Source organism: Equus asinus, chromosome 20 (assembly GCF_041296235.1).
Source record: "Equus asinus isolate D_3611 breed Donkey chromosome 20, EquAss-T2T_v2, whole genome shotgun sequence".
Lineage (NCBI taxonomy): Eukaryota > Metazoa > Chordata > Mammalia > Perissodactyla > Equidae > Equus > Equus asinus.
In genome coordinates, this window is record NC_091809.1 from 25,451,163 (window position 1) to 25,468,438 (window position 17,276).

General features: G+C 41.6%; 2 protein-coding genes across 3 annotated transcripts in view; both read right to left on the reverse strand.

Moving 5' to 3' along the window:
* The window catches only part of LOC106824407 (zinc finger protein 709-like), an 86,622-nt gene that overhangs the window by 68,674 nt on the left and 672 nt on the right, over positions 1–17,276 (reverse strand). The gene's annotated exons all lie outside the window — the stretch shown is intronic.
* Positions 4,284–17,276, reverse strand: part of LOC106822857 (zinc finger protein 709-like) — a 51,508-nt gene continuing 38,515 nt past the window's right edge. For both annotated transcript variants that reach the window (XM_044751786.2, XM_070492144.1), the window contains one exon: positions 4,284–17,209. In XM_044751786.2, coding sequence (XP_044607721.2) covers positions 15,340–17,209 — 1,870 coding nt within the window. In that variant the 3' untranslated portion in view covers positions 4,284–15,339. The remainder of the gene's footprint in view (positions 17,210–17,276) is intronic.

Consider the following 17,276-nt stretch of genomic DNA (forward strand, 5'->3'; position numbering starts at 1 on the left):
GCAAATCAATAAGAGCAGCATGGAGCCCTCAGGTGCTCTAGCTTGAGCAGTCCTGGACAGGAGGACAGCCCTGAACTCTCTCCTTGCTGCCCAAGGAGGAGTCTGTGCTCCTGCCGACACCTCCTGTGGCACCTGCATTAATAATTCTTAACCCGTTGAATTAGAGACACTGAAGCTCGTCCAACTCGCTGAATCTCTGAAGGGCCACTCTGATTTTACTCCAAGTGGTTTGAATTTCAAGTTAGCCGATATATTTAGGTGGCTCCTTTCTGGTCTTGAGACTCTCCTAAGGTCTGGATTACAAATTATTTTCTTATAATCCTAATTTGCTCTCTTTTTGTCATATTTACACTGTTCATAATGTGTACTTCTCACTGTTGGTGGCTTCCCAAAACATCAAGGTCATTGTTGTCCAGAGACTTGAGAGCATTCGAGAGACCTATCCATTGATGACCATTGAGAACAAGACCATTATCGACGTCTGGGGACTATAAATGATGCCTAAGACTCATTTTCTGACCTTCTACTTCTCGCTCAGATGTCACCTAAGCCTTTGACTAAGTTACTCCCATAAAGGACCTCAGTTTCCCCCCATGTGGGTTCGAACTTCACAAGAATGAGCCTTCCTGGAAAATAGGGAGACACCTAAACATATAACATCAAACAATTGATTCACAACTGCCAAAATATCTGGATCAAAAGGAAAATAATGTAGATGAGGATTCCAAAACATAATAACACATGTCAAGACTTCTCAAATGGAGCTGACATTAAGGGAGGTTTATGTGCGTCCACAGCCAGGTGTAGACTGAGGTTTGAACTTTGCCTGACCACAGAAACCATATCCTGGAACAATTCCTCACCCAGAAATGAACAAAATGCTTAGGACCAGCTTAGGAATCAATCACCTACTGGCATGCCAGCTCTCTCCTTGCCAGAACTGATCATTAATTGTTCAGGACAACTTACGGAAGCTTGTGGGTTTGCTTTTATAAACCCCTGTTGCCTCCTTGGTCCACTTCAGAGCACATCTGAGTTCCTACTCAAATCTGTGCCCCCTGAATTGCAACTCCCAGGACCCCAAATAAACCTCTTGCTTCTCTTGCCATTTAGGCCTTTTATTAATTGACATCACCAATGTCCTGGGAGCAAAACTTTCTTGACCAATTAATCCACTGAAAATCTCTGCTTTTTAGAAACAGTTTCTGAGGTTGTTGTTTGATATTTGTTCTGAGCTTTGGAATCCTCCTCCCAGCAGTCTAATTCCCTGGTTCTTTCCAGAAAAATAGTTGGTGTACAGTCTAGGCTGTATCTTCAATAAATACACAAATCTATTCCTGCCTTTCATCTTATTCTCTGCTTTTTTGTGTCCTCTGACTTGAACTTATCATGATCTTGTGCCAACCAAGTTAATTCTTTGGAAAGTAAAGTGCTTTGTCTCGCTTGGCCTCATGTAGAGGCAAAATCTCAGTGCCAGGACCCTCTAGCTGTTTTGGGGACAATGGAAAGCCTCTTTGAGTGACAATCCCATTATAGGAGCTGAGAGCTCACTTCTGTGGAGAGGCAGCAGCCAGAGGGATCTTGATTGTCTCCTGGCCCCTCAGGAATGGCTTACATTACAGCCACCTCATGAGCTAGAATAAGGGCAAGTGTCACCCCAGCATTCTCAGCTCATCACTCCAAACGTATCACCTCACTTCCATGTGTAGGGACTGAAACAACAGTGTCTTGACTTTTCAAGCACACTCACCCAGCGCTTGTTACCCCTCAGCAGCAGGTACTGGGGGCTGGGTTCCCGGTGTTGCATCCTGTTCTTCCTGGGCAGCCCTGTCAGTGGAGCTGAGTGACAAGGTGCCAGGAGCTCTCGGTTTCAGTGGTCTCAGGGGTAGTCTCCCCCAACATGAGCTGGGGGAGCTGAGGGTGGATTGTTCTTGGTTCAAGGACCAGACTCTCATGTTTCTTACAAAACTCCACAGATTTTCTTGAGTAAATGTTCTTCATTTGCTGTTTGCCTTTGGGACCATTTCCAGTGGCTTTAAATGCTTGTTATTAAGTAATTTTCACCAGTTTTATTGAGGAGTAGGTCAGCAGAGCTTCTGTCACGGTCACGCCATCCTAACGCATTTAGGAGGAAGCTCATTCCAGGAAATACGAGTTTCAAGTAGGAAGGAAGCAGAAGCTCTAACATCACTTGTGAACAAAATTGAGAAAATTTTTTTATGATTTGCAAAAAGCCATTTAACACTTCTTAAAAATTATTGTTTAGAGGATTACACAAAGAGAAATGGCTTCACATTCAAAACGAATCAATCATTTGAATTATAAAGTATTAAAAACCCAATACGGTGTTAGTGAGAGTTCTTTAGGGAAACAACCGACATGATGTGTCTGTGAAAGTGCGTGTGTGTTTATACATATATATTCTTTTATCTTGTCTTTTTTTTTTTTAAAAGGAAGTGGCTCATGTCATTATGGAGACATGGTTAAATCAAAAATCTGCAGTCTACCTGAGCAGGCTGGAAACCCAAGTGAAGAACTGTAGTTCAAGTCCCGAGACAGTCCAGTGGCCGAATTCCTTCTCGTTTGGGGAAGGTCCGTCTTTGTTCTATTAAGAACTACAATGGATCAGATGAGGCGCATCCACGTTAAGGAGGGCAATCTGATTTACTCAAACTCCACCCACTGAAATGGTGATCTCATGAAAAAAACCTGCACGGAAACATCCAGTAGAATGTTTGACTATAGCTGAGCCAAGTTGACACAGAGACATTGGCTTGTAGTTTACTTTTGTGGAGATGTCTTTATCTGGCTCTGGTATCAGGAGATCAGGGCCTCATAACATGAGTTTGGAAGTACCATAGTCCCCCCTTATCCAGAGTTTCACTTTGCACAGTTTCAGAACCATGGCCTAAAAATATTAAATGGAAAATTTGGAAAAAATGGTGAGACCACATTCACAATAACTGTTATTACAGCATAGTGTTATAATTGTTCTATTTTATTAGTAGTGGTTGTTGATCTCACTGTGCCAAATTTATAAAATAAACTTTGTCGTAGCTATGTATGTATAGGAAGAAACACAGTATATACAGGGTTTGGTACTGTCCACACTTTCAGGCACCCATGGAGGGTCTTAGAATGTATCCCCCATAGAGAAGGGGGGATTGTTCTATTTCTTCTACTTGTAGTTTTTGAAAGAGTTCAAGAAGAATTAGTATTAATTCTCTGAGTTTGTTGATGGTCTCTTCAGGTTATTTTAAAATTCTTTCTTGGTAGGTTGCGTGTTTCTAGGAATTTCTGCTTTTCTTCTACATTATTCAATTTGTTCACATATAAATGTTCATAACAGTCCATTTTCTCTCTTTTTTTTTCTTTTTTTGGGGAAGATTAGCCCTGCGCTAACATCTCCACCAGTCCTCCTCTTTTTGCTGAGGAAGGCTGGCCCTGAACTAACATCCGTGCCCATCTTCCTCTACTTCATATGTGGGACGCCTACCACAGCTGGCTTGCCAAGCGGTGCCATGTCTGCCCCCAGGATCCAAATCGGTGAACTCCGGGCCGCCGAAGCAGAATGTGCGCACTTAACCGCTGCCCCACCGGCTGGCCCCAATACAGCCCATTTTGATCCTTTTTATTTTGGAGGAATCTGCTATAATAGGTTCTCTTTCATTTCTTATTTTATATACTTGAATCATCACCCTTTTTTCATTGTTTCCTCCTAACTTTGGGTAACTTTGGGTTCACTTTGTTTTTTTTTTAGTTCCTTGAGGCATAAATTTAGGTTATCTTGACATCTGTTGTCTTAATATAGGCATTTATTGCTATAAACTCCCTTTTAGTACTCCTTATGCTGCATTTTATAAGTTTTTGAAAGTTGTGTTTTCATTTTTCTTTGTCTCAAGATATTTTTAAAATTCCCTCTTGATTTAGTCTTTGACCCAGAGGTTGTCCAAGAGTGTGTTGTTTAGTTTCCATGTATTTGTGAATTTTCACAATAATATTTGAGATAAATAGGCTGTTAGTGTGAGCTTATTTCTTGAACAAGTGTCAGATTATGTTTTTTATTTTTTTAATTTTTTAATTTTTATTTTATTTTATTTATTTATTTATTTTAAGTTTAAACGTTTTTTTTGGTATTAATATATTTTTTAATTATTTTTTTATTGAATTATTGATAGGTTACAATCTTGTGAAATTTCAGTTGTACATTAATGTTTGTCAGTCATGTTGTAGGTGCACCACTTCATCCTTTGTGCCCACCCCCCACCCCACCTTTCCCCTGGTATCCACTAAACTGTTCTTGGTCCATAGTTTTAAATTCCTCATATGAGTGGAGTCATACACAGATTATCTTTCTCTTGCTGGCTTATTTCACTTAACATAATTCTCTCAAGGTCCATCCATGTTATTGCAAATGGAATGATTTTGTTCTGTTTTGCAGCTGAGTAGTATTCCATTGTATATATGTACCACATCTTCTTTATCCATTCGTCTGTTGATGGGCACTTAGGTTGCTTCCACGTCTTGGCTATTGTAAACAGTGCTGCAATAAACATTGGGGTGCACAGGACTTTTGGGATTGCTGACTTCAGGCTCTTTGGATAAATACCCAGTTAGTGGGATGGCTGGATCATATGGTAGTTCTATTTTTAGTTTTTTGAGGAATCTCCATACTGTTTTCCATAGTGGCGGCACCAGTTTGCATTCCCACCAGCAGTGTAGGAGGGTTCCTTTTTCTCCGCAACCTCTCCAACATTTGTTGCTATTAGTTTTTTATTTTTATTTTTTGAGAAAGATTAGCCCTGAGCTAACTGCTGCCAATCCTCCTCTTTTTGCTGAGGAAGACTGGCCCTGAGCTCACATCCATGCCCATCTTCCTCCACTTTATATGTGGGACGCCTACCACGGCATGGCTTGTCAAGCAGTGCCATGTCCTCATCTGGGATCTGAACCAGCGAACCCTGGGCCGCCAAAGCGGAACGTGCGCACTTAACCACTGCGCCACCGGGCTGGCCCTAGATTATCTTTAATGTTTGCTGCAGCTGTGGGTGCTACAGGCTTCAATATCTTGTAGTGTCCTTGTGCTTTTCTCCCTGGTGTGTTTGGGTTTCCCTAGAAACTCATTCTTAAGCAGAGTCTGTGTCTTGAAGCTCTCTTTTTAATCCACTGTTTTTATCCTGGGGGCCATGCTGACATGGTGTCAAGCATTTGGGAGAGAAAACGTCCTATTACGTGAAGCTTATATTTCCTCTTGAGGAAATATAAAAGGTAAAAAACCTGTTCTGAATTCATAGTCCTGATAGTTAAAATACGAGTCTGTTTGATGCACCACGGAGGACGAATGCTTTGAATTGGAGAGCAGAAATTGGCTTTGGGAATTTGGGGAGGGATCTTCAAAGTTTGAGATTTATTGTCAGTGCCAGGAAGAGCAGCCTGTGGGGAAAGGACTGGATTTGAGACCCTGCTCTGCAAACCTTTGGAAAACTCAGGAGAAAATGGGTGCCCCCTGGGGAGAAAGGAGGCCCTGGGGACCCACAGACCGCAGCCCCTCCGCGCACGGACCCCGCAGACCGAGGCCCGACCGTCCTGCGGACCCTCCCGCGGGCCCCGCACCGTCTGGGACACGCGGGGCTGCGGGCGCACAGCGGCCCAGAGACGCTCCGGCCCAAGTCGCCGCGCGCAGGAACCACAGGTCGCCCGGGGCCCGGCTGCCGGCCCCGCCCCCACGCTGCGGCCGGAGGGGCCTGAGGGCCGAGCGGCGCCACCGCGGACTCGGGGGCCGCAGACTCCGGAGGGGACTGCGGGAGGCCGGGCCCGCCCCGCCGCTTCCCACCAGCCCCTCCTCCTGCGTCCTCACCCCGGGGCCGCACACTCACCATTTCTAGGGCTCCTGGGTCCCCTGAGTCCTTCCTACGACCCCCACGGCCAGGGCAGGTCACAGCAACAGAGGCTGCGGCAGAGCCACCAGAGACCACTTAGGGCAGGTGACGGGGGGTCCCCAGCGAAGCCTGAGAGACAAGGGACTTCCATGCAGGTGTGGTGAGTCACCCTACCCACCTGTCCCAGCGACTCCCCTGATTGGACAGTTCCAAAAGGCCCCTCAACCCTGAGTGGCAGCGGAGCAGGAAGACGCCTGGTTCAGCCAAACCGGCTTCTGCCAGTGGCCCTAACCTGTCCCTGCCTGGGTGATTTACATTTAATCAGAAATTTTTCCAGGCCTAGGACTAACGCCGTTGCTTTCCCCACCGTTATATGAACGCGTGGTCGCAGGTGTGCACAGGGAATGCCTGACTGAGTTTCAAGAAGGAACAAGTACAGACAAGGGGGTGGCCCAGGCCAGGTCGCACTGGAACAAAAGGGTTTTATCTCCTCCAAGGGCTTGGTGTAACGCTGTGAGGCTACTCATGGAACCTGTCCTTTGTCTAGAAACGCAGAGACTTAAATGTGACCTCACCAACCGTAATAAAGAGTCTGGCTCCATTTTGATCTTTCATCCTTACTGCACCCCACTGGATCAATTCTTAAGATAAACAATCACAGCGCCCTGGGCTCTGGCGGGAAGTAGGAACCCCGCAGCGCTAGCTGGGCACAGGGACTCTTCTCACCAACCACAAGCTGTGAGATGTGCTCACTAAATCCTCAATTTTACATTTTACACTGGAGATAAATTTATTTTAGGTCACTTTTGCCTTTGTCTCTAGAGAAGTTTGAAATGTAAATAGTTGTAATACCCCTAAGGCAATTGATTCCTACTATCACTGATCTAAGAAAACAAATAAATTATGTCAATATGGGATGCACCTGGAAACCTTCCCCCCCCAGCTTTATTGAGGTATAATTAATAGTACTGTCTGTAGTTAAAGATTACAACTTGATGGTGTGATATATGTATACTGCGGACAAGAGATTAAGACATTGTCATCACACATACGCAAAGTTACTGTCAGGTGATGGATGTGTCAATGAATCTGGAAATTTAAATAAGCCTACGAGAGGGGACTGCAAAACTCTTTTCGTTGCAAAGCTCTGAATGCATTTATTTACTTATATGAACAGCTTTATTGAGATGTAATCCTTATATATATAGTCCACATAACAATGTTGGGGTCGATGACTGACCACATATATCACAGTGGTCCCATAAAATTAGTACCATAGTAGTAATCCATAGTGCATAAGTCCAAATGTCCAATTTTTTCCCATTATTGCTCCTGGTGTCATATCCAAAATATTTTTGCCAAATCCAAGGTCAGGAATTTTTTCCTGTGTTTTATATAATTTTGTTACACTTTTACTCTCATCTTTAGGTCTCTGATCCTTTTTGGGAAGTCAGTGTATGTTGTTTGTTTTAAGGGTACAATCTCTTCCTTTTGCATATGGCTGTCAGTTGGCCCAGTACAAATTTAGGAAAAGAATATTCTTTCCTCTCTTTTGATACTTTTGTCAAAGACCATAAATGTGGGGTTTACTTCTCTAATCTCAATCTTCCACTAATCTCAATCTTCCACAGATCTCTGTCTATCATTGTGTCACAACCACACTAGCTTGATTACCTTTGCTTAGTATAAAGTTTGGAAATCCAGAAATGTTAGTCCTGCTACTTTGTTTTTTCTTTTTCCAGATTAGTTGGCTATTCTGGTTTCCCTGCAATTCCATAGAATTTGTGAAACAGCTTGCCAATATCTATAAGGGGTACAGCTGGCTTACGATCGGTCTGGCACTGAATCTCTAGATCATGGTGTGCAGCAGTGCCATTTCAAAAATGTTAAGTCCTGAAAACCATGAAACTGGGATATTTTCCCATTTATTTATACATTTCTTCTTTGACCATGTTTTGTAGTTTTCAGAGTATTCATTTTGTACTTGGGGTTTAGTTTGTTCTTTTTCTAGTTCCCTTGTTAACTTGATATCTTTATAACATATGTATTTATTGCTATAAAATTCTCTCTTACTATGCCTTATGCCACATACAAGTGTCCTTGTGTTTTTCTCCCCTGGTGTTTGCGTGTCCCTAGAAACTCAATCTTAGGTCAGCCGTGTCTTGCAATTCTGTTTTCACTCACTGTTTCTACACTGGAGCCACGTTGATATGTGGGAAGGCATTAGGGTGAGAATATGTTGTCATGTATGATTAAACCTGTAATGTTTTGATGGGACAGAATCCCTGGACGGTGAACTTCAGAATATGTTCTTAGCATTTATTCCTCCCCTTTTGTCAGAGAGAAATCCTGAAGAGTCTGGGTGTGTCTGACTGCTCTTTCGCCAACCAGATGTTTTGGCAAATTAGTTTCCTTTGAGGGAGGGCCTAAGTCACAGAGCACAGAATTCTTTGTGTGTATATCGAGAAGGTTTCCCCCATTTCCTGAATGAAGCATGAGACAATTTCTTCCAGTCTTCACAACAAGAACCTCCTAGGGTTCCTGGTGGAAAAATACATAAATTTGGGGGGTTCTCTAACACAGGACTCCTTAAAGCTTTTGACTCTCAAGCTAGTCCAATCTGGGTCTCCAGCAAATTCATCAGTAAGAGAGTATGTGTTCCTAGAGGTTGTTGGCTCCAGTTGTTTCTCCTCCAGGTACGTAACAGTGCTCTCTATTTCTCAGTCTCTCATTTTGGGAGCATTGGTTTGCCATATAATCTCACATCACGCTTGGAAAAAGCAAGAGGTGTTGCTTTTCAGGTGGTTTAGTTTGTTTCTTGTGAAGATGAGATGATCACTCAGCGCTCTTTACATATCTGAACAGAAACCATCCTTCACTTGTGTTGCTGTATTTTCCCTTGTGAGGCTATACCATTTTCACTTGGTAATCCTACTGCTAGAGCCATATGGGTGGTTCCAAAATTTTTCTTTTGTGATTAATGCATCTAAAAACATTATCCCAGTGGGATCTCTGTATTCAGATTTCTTTTCCTCATCTTATAAAAATTCCCTAAACTTGGGACCAGCCTGGTGGAATAGTGGTTAAGTTCTCATGCTCCACTTTAGCAGTCCAGGAATCATGGGTTCAGATCCAAGGTATGCACCTACACACTGCTCATCAAGCCATGCTGTGGCAGCACCCCACATACAAAATAGAGGATGACTGACACAGATGTCATCGAGTACCATGGCTGCCAGGGAGTTTTCCTTCATGGAAAACATCTCAAACTTTGGCTGACTGCTACATGTATTTTGAGTGTTTGGGACATTGTGTGATTGGTATTAAGGACATGTTTGTTGAATGACATCATGATGCCCAGGTCAGTACCAGTGACTCCCATGTGAGTCATGAGCATGTGAGGGCAAATGGTAGGAAAGCAGAACATTTGCATCGGATGGACTGAAGGGATTCTGAAAGAAGGTGCCCAAAATGAAATGTTGACATGCAGGGCACTCAGACTACAGGTGACATTAGGAGGAAGACCTGGGAGTGGGATATAAGTGTGGTGGCCAGGGGGCACGATTACAAGAAACCAAAGACCTGTAGGAGTGACTGTTCTGACAGACATGTCTAGTATAGAAAGGCTCTACTTAGAAGGTGCTAGTAAGCCTGATGATCAGAGAAAAGTAATAAGCCCCAAAGCATGGAGATTGAATGTAACTCAGAGCAGGAACATCTATTTAGAAGAAAGCAAGCTTTGCCTATGTAAGCCTCAGCCACCCTAAGAGCATTGCAGCCTGAGTCATAAGAGAGGTACAAGATCCATTGAATAGCTTTGTCAAGAGCATAATGTTTTATATTTTGAGCATTAGTTGATAAAATCAATAATTTCTAGAGTGTCTTGGTGAGTCCTTGATTCTGGCTTCAGGAGGATCACGTAAGATAGGAGGGGTAATTTGTGTATAAAAGGTCCTACCGTGGTCTGAGCATAGCAAGCAGCCCAGCAGAGGGGGTGAGCAGCCTGACAAAGTCTATCTGCCATCAGCTATAGGGTCCCTTCCTCCACCTGGACTTAATGTGCATGGATTCTATTACCTGTGACATGTTTTTTTTCATATCAGGTTCATTGGTCAGTCACTAAGTTATATGGGAAAGGGGAGGGAAGTCCCTTGATTCTGCCTAGGCCTTTAGGTTAGAGGCCTCTTAATAGTTCCATATCACAGGGGCCCAGGGGCCATCAGGTCTGAGGAGTCAGTATGTGTCTCAGAAATTTGAGTGAATTTATCACCCTGAGCAATGAAATGAGCCTTGGATAAGCAGCTGTTGCTATTGGTGGGATGAGAAAGCTAGATCATTGGCAAAGGCCACAAATCTTTTATAAAAATGTGCAGATGAGTTTGATTCTTGGCCAGGGAATTCAACATTGCTGGCATGACTGCCTGGGGTTTGACTCATCAATCTGATCCAATCCGTGATCAGGGCTGGCCTGTTTGATCTGGGGAAGAACACAGCAACTCTGCCGTGGACCCATCAGGTGTGGTGGTACACACTGTGCATAAAGTATATGAACTCCCTGGTCATTCATGTGCCAAGTCACTCCTAAAGTGCCAATGTGTCTAAAAAGGAGGGCACCTCCTCCTGAATGTATTACATCAATCACAGAAGAGGGGAACACACTTCCTCCTGTAGGGTGATACGCCAGAACCGCCATTTTTGGCTCAGTGCTGTAAGTACCCATCTCTTCAATGAGGAGGCCTGCGGTTAGCAGGCCTGAGGGGTCCTGCATTCATGACCCAAAGGGAAGCTGGCTGTGGAGGATCATCAACTCAGGCCCTGGGAGGGCCTCCATTTACAAAAGGACTCTGTCAGTTGCCAGCAGTGGCTTCTCCAATTATGTGCAGCACTGGATGAGAATAGTTCCAGTACAAGAATGCCTTGGGCAATTTACATCCACCAGGAGAGGTTTGGAGACTCTTAGATGCATCACAGCAGGCTGCTGAAGCCTCTACGGGAAAGGAGTGTGTGGAGGGAGATAATGGAGGGACTTATTTTGACAAATTCTAGAGCTATGTTTCCCTGTTCAATGTCAGCCACGTTAAAGTACTGCTGAATAAGTAAGCAAGCAGATCTGATAAACGTGCTGTTTCTGGTCACGGTGACTGACAGAATGTGCCCATGACATGGGTTCTACCACTGCCTCTGTGATCCTCTCAGCTCACAGGCCCTCGGCATTGTCTGGTGGAAATTTTCCAAAGTGAGATCTGCATGGATTTCTAAAGCTGTTTCCATGTAAGCAGGCACAAGTAGGCTTGAGTTGGGAAATGAAGAGCTGGAAACAGTCTATGGATAATAATGGAAGGCAATGAGGCTGATGCACATGAGTGAGGACGTCCCCAGACAGATCCCACTTAGGAGACACCTTTTTGTTTCAGAACCACAGCATTTCTACACATCTGTCCACAGAACCTGATTTAAACTCAGATTCTGGGAGCCCTCTCACTTCACTCCTAGTTATGACTATGAGATGGGAGGAGGGCAAGTGCAACTCTAGGGGGTGTTTTCTCAATGAAGACAGGGTTGCAAGAAAGCCCTGTTGAAGAATGAATTCTTCTTTTCAATACTTCAATTCTTCCTAAGAAGAATCCCACAGTGCTAGAAAGAAGTGTTGAATGCACAAAAATCAAGGGTCAGGAGAATTTAACATTCTCCTAACATGTGAAAGTGATTCTGTTATTCATTTTCTATTAATTATATATAGTATTTCAGGCACGATTGTGAATTGTCACAAATGTATAGCAATCCTGTCATCAAAAAATGGAAAACATGCCATCATCAAAAAACACTCGTGTGCCCATATGAAAGACACTCCTCCAATATACAAGTTAACACTAAAGAAACATGGAAGAGTAACAATTTTTCTGTGCTTTATCAAACCTTGTCGCTGTTATTGTTGTTTCTGACTTTTCCGCAAGATAGCTGGACGTTTATGCACATGGAAATGAAACCTGTGAACAGCTTAAATGTGCTCTGGGGCATTGTGGATCATTGAAACTAAAGACTTCTGGCCACTCCTGCTAAAAAAGACAGTGATTATTTCCTATTTCTTCTTTTATACTCAATTAGGATGTTACTAAAAATGACACCCTCTCTCTGCAGCTCACTCAATTATTCCTGGGATGGTTGCCTCTAACCAGCTAGAGCTCTTTGTGCTGTTTCCACGGGGAGATCACAGCGGACTCACAGAGATGTCATTCTACTCAGAATTCACTCAGGATGAGCTAGAACAGGACAGATGAAGGCAACCGCTTCTCTACATGGGAGGAACTCCACGGTGAATGGGGTATATATTGCACATTCAAGTTTGTAGAGCAGAAAACTGAAAATGCAAAAGACCGTATTTTAAATATTTAAAGGTAAATAAAAATCCTCTCAAAAGATATTAAGCACAAAAAGACACCAGAATTATCTGTGGCCTAAATCAACAGGAAGTCTCCAGTCCCAGATAACAATAATAATGACATCCTCGCTCACTCCTACCCTCACAGAAAAGATACATATGCACCTCAGCCTCCCTATTGGCTCAATGCTATTCTTTAGTTTCCTTCAAAGCCCTTATTCCATCTTATAAAACAAAGCTTTACCACTTTTTAATCATCTTTCTTTTCCCACAAACATATAAGCACCTGACAGCAAGAACTTGTTTCATGCCACTATATCCACATCCTACCACGCCTTATTTCTGCTACACTGGGTACACTGACTCTACAGTGCATGGCTGGTGAGGGATGCTGAAACATTAGCATCAAGAGCACAGTCTCTGAGAAAGAAAGGCTGGATTGGCACCGTGGTCCTGTCTCTCTCCCTTGCTAGGTGTGTATTGTCTCACAATTTACCTAAACTCTAAGGCATAAAGGAGATATTAAAAAATATTACACAGTATACTGAAAAGTAAATTTATCTATTTTAACTGAGGTAGTTTATGGCAAAGAGTGTCTTACACACCATAGGAAGTTCATTAGTGTGTTGATAATAAGGAGGAAACCAAAGCTGTTCCAGAGGACTAGGACCTGGCCTGCAGCCACTGCAAGGGTAAGTCTTATCCTGCTGAAGAGACAAATGTCACACACCTCCTTCATCAAAGGTGCACAGTTACCAAGACAAAACTAAAATATTTCCTAACCACACCAGTAAAAATTGTAAGAGATAAAATTACAAATCACAAAAATCACTAATATTCCCTTCGTCTTACTAAAATGACTGACTAGAACTTCTTACAAAATAGCTTTATGCCTACTACATTGATTTTGCCTTGTGGAAAACAATGATTACATTTGCCAAAGATAAAATGTTTACCAAAGATAGAATTAAGTTGACCTCTTCACAGCATTCAATACAGAAAATGACCTGCTTCCTTGAATAGAAATCAAATCCACAAACACAGGCCATAATCTTGTAAGCAGTCCTTTGAGCACCGTGTTACTGTTACACCTCACAGTCCTTTATGGTCTGTGGTCATTCTTACTAGAATTCCTTACACCCCTCTCTTTGACTGCAGGTGCAATCCTGCAGGTCACTGGCAAGAGGGCACTGAAAAAACATGATTTTTAAGTTTTGTGTTAAGACTGAAGGACAAGTTAAATTTGTGGTAAAAGTTATCACTATAAAAGAATAAAAAACACAAAGGAAAAAATACCTGAATTTGAACACACATGATAAAACTGACTCATAATATATAATGATCAAATGAAGAAAATTGCAATGTATATTTTAAAATTCCTAGTTAAATGGATTTTAATATATTCTGAGGAAATGAAAACCACAATATTTATTAGCATACAGTGGGTTAGAACCGTTGATAAATCAATAAAACCACCAGAGAAGTGTTTACTTCACAAGGATAAATCTATGATGAATGTACTTTTAATGACATACAATCAAACATTATTGAAAATATATTGAGAGGACATGTGCAGCTACAAGTAACAGGAAACACACAGTCTTCCTGACATGAGAAAGATGATTGCTCTCATGTGAAAGAACTGGGTCAAGGCAGCCACTGCACAGTGCAGCAGAGAAACAAACTCCCATGTCCTTCTTTTTATGCCCCATTGTAGACGTCATGGTGAATCAGGGAAACAGGCTCACTAGCACTATTAACAGCATAAAGTGTTTCCCATACACATTAGACCTTATACAGATATCATCTAGAGAAGGGGGGATCAGAGAACACTCCCAACCACAAAAGTCTGAATTAGTTTCCTGGTGGACATAAGAGGCCTTACAGAAAAATCCTAACTCTAATGGATCTTTGATGTGAAACTTGGGAAAATATCAGTAGAAAATACACCTCTAGGAAAATGGGAATCAAACAGTTGGGAATGGTTTTCAAGATGATCTTGACTAGAAGGGGAAAGAACCCATAAAATGGAATGGAATGTGTTGTCCTCAAAGCTCCTACATAACTGTCTCTCTCCCTGTGTGGTGGCTTCAAAACTTGCCGAATGCCTTATTTGCTTCTGCTCCAAATCTCATGCAAGTGAGGCTACTGGGGAATTCCAACATGGAACCATAAAGGGGGTGGATTCTTAAAGATGTAGTTCTTCACATTACCCTCACTGACATAATGCAATACAGGGTGATGTGTCCAGCTCTAGATTTTGTTGCCCCATCACAGGCATCTACTTAATTCAAAGTCTATTCACCAAATACCAGTCAGAAGGAAGGACAAACAGCAAAGACCCAAATAGGAAAATAAGAATTCCCATGAAACTATAGTCTTTGATAAACTTGCCACACATAAAACTTTGTTCCAGCTGTTTAATAGTATGGAAAATAGAAACAGGCTCTTCTATACCAACCACCCCAAAAAAGTATCTTTCTCTAAGAAAAGAGCAATATATACAATGGATGAGGCATGACCAGGAACTGCAATACAAGGCCAGTAAGAAACTCCCAACAAATACAAACTGTCATTTTTCAGTGGCCCCTTAACACAGAACAATTAAAACCTTTTAAAAACAAAGAAAAAATATTATTCACTGACTTACGGAAAAAGCACTAGCCATTAATGTTATGTATTATTGATGAAGGATGAATTGCAGAATTATCTCACCTCAATATTCATTTCTGAAACAAATTAATAGAAATCCACAATCCAATGTTGGACTTTAGGAAAGAGGCTTGCTAAACACAATATATTTACAACTTTTATAACAACTCTTTTATACTGAAAGTTTTCTAGAACATCATACACAAGTTTCATACACAATTTCAATCAAGCTTTCTCATATTATTTTTGGTGAGAGTTTCACATATAAGGATGTAGGCCATTTGAAGTCTTTCCCACGCTGTTTACATTCAAGACATTTTTATTAAGTAACTCCTTTTATACATTAAGAAAGAACTGGGATGACAAAAGGCCTTCCCACATTCATAACGTATATATGGCTTTTCTTCTAGTGTGCATTCTCACATATCCTCAAAAGTCTGCATGAGAAACAAGGGCTTTCCAACTTTCTTGACATTCATAGGATTTCTCTCCAGTATGAGTTCTTTCATGTTTTCGAAGAGAACTGGGAAAACTAAATGCTTTACTACATTTTTTACATTTATAAGGTTTCTCCCCTATATGATTTCTTTTATGTATTTGGAAACTTTGATGGGAAATTAAGGCTTTCCCACATTCTTTACATTCATAGGGTTTCTCTCCAGTGTGAGTTCTTTCATGTCTTTGAAGTAATCTGGGATAAATAAATGCTTTCTCACATTCCTTACATTTATAAGGTCTAGATTCCATGTGATACATCATGTGTGATCGAAGGCTTGAGGAATCTATAAAGGCTTTCCCACATTCCTTACATTCATAGGGCTTCTCACCTGTGTGAATTCTTTCATGTACTCGAAGAGAACTGGAAGAAGTGAAGGATTTACTGCATTTTTGACATTCATAGGGTTTCTCTCCAGTATGAGTTCTTTCATGTTTTCGAAGAGAACTGGTATAACTGAATACTTTACTGCATTCTTTACATCCATATGGTTTCTCTCCAGTGTGTCTCCTTTCATGTTTTTGACGTGAACTCTCAGAAATGAATACTTTCTCACATTTGTTACATTTATAAGGTCCAACCCCAGTGTGAAGGATCATGTGTGATCGAAGACTTGAGGGAGTTATAAAGGCTTTCCCACATTCCTTACATTCATATGGTTTCTCTCCAGTATGAATTCTTTCATGTACCCGAAGAGAACTGGGAAAACAGAATATTCTATTGCACTTTTTACACTCATAAGGTTTTTCTCCAGTATGATTTCTTTCATGTCTTCGAAGAGAACTGGAAGAACTGAGTGCTTTGTTGCATTTTTTACATTCATAGGGTTTCTCTCTAGTGTGATTTCTTTCATGTATTTGGAAAACTTGAAGAGAATTAAAAGCATTACCACATTCCTTACATACAAAGGGTGTCCCTCCTGTGTGAGTTCTTTTGTGTTTTTTCAAGTTAGTGGACAAACTGAACGCTTTCCCACATTCTTTACATTCATAGGGTTTCTCTCCAGTGTGACTCCTTTCATGTATTCGAAATGAACTGGGATGAATGAAAACTTTCCCACACTCCTTACATTTATAAGGTCCACCTCCAGTGTGAGTGATCATGTGTACTCGAAGGTTTGTGAGAGCAATAAAGGCTTTCCCACATTCCTCACATTGATAGGGTCTCTTTCCAGTGTGACGTCTTTCATGTATCTGAAGAGTACTGGGATGACTGAATGATTTGCCACAATTTTTACATTCATAGGGTTTCTCTCCAGTGTGTCTCCTTTCATGTATTTGAAAAGCACTGGGAGAAATGAATACTTTCTGACATTCCTTACATTTATAAGGTCCATCTCCAGTGTGAGAGATCATGTGTGATCGCAGGCTTGAGGGAGCTGTAAAGGCTTTCCCACATTCCTTACATTCATAGGGTTTCTCTCCTGTGTGAGTTCTTTCATGTATTCGAAGAGAACTGGAAGCAGTGAATGCTTTATTGCATTTTTTACATTCATACGGTTTCTCTCTAGTCTGAGTTCTTTTACGTATTTGGAGAGAAGTGGGAAAAGTGAAGGCTTTCTCATATTCCTTACATTTATATGGTTTCTCTCCATATTTGTGATAGTCATATGCTTTGTGTTCAGTATGACATTGAATGAGCCTATTAAGGGATGAATGATGCATGAAGACTTTTCTGCATGCACTATATTTACATGGTTTTGCTGCAGTTTTCTCATTCAGATTGAGATTTGGAATAAGGCTGAAGTTTTCTCTACTTTGACTACCCTCTTCACTTTCACAGACTCTCACCACCATATGACTTCTGTAAAAGATGAGAATCACATTATTAATGATTTCTTTATTAATGATTTCAAATTTGTTATATTTAT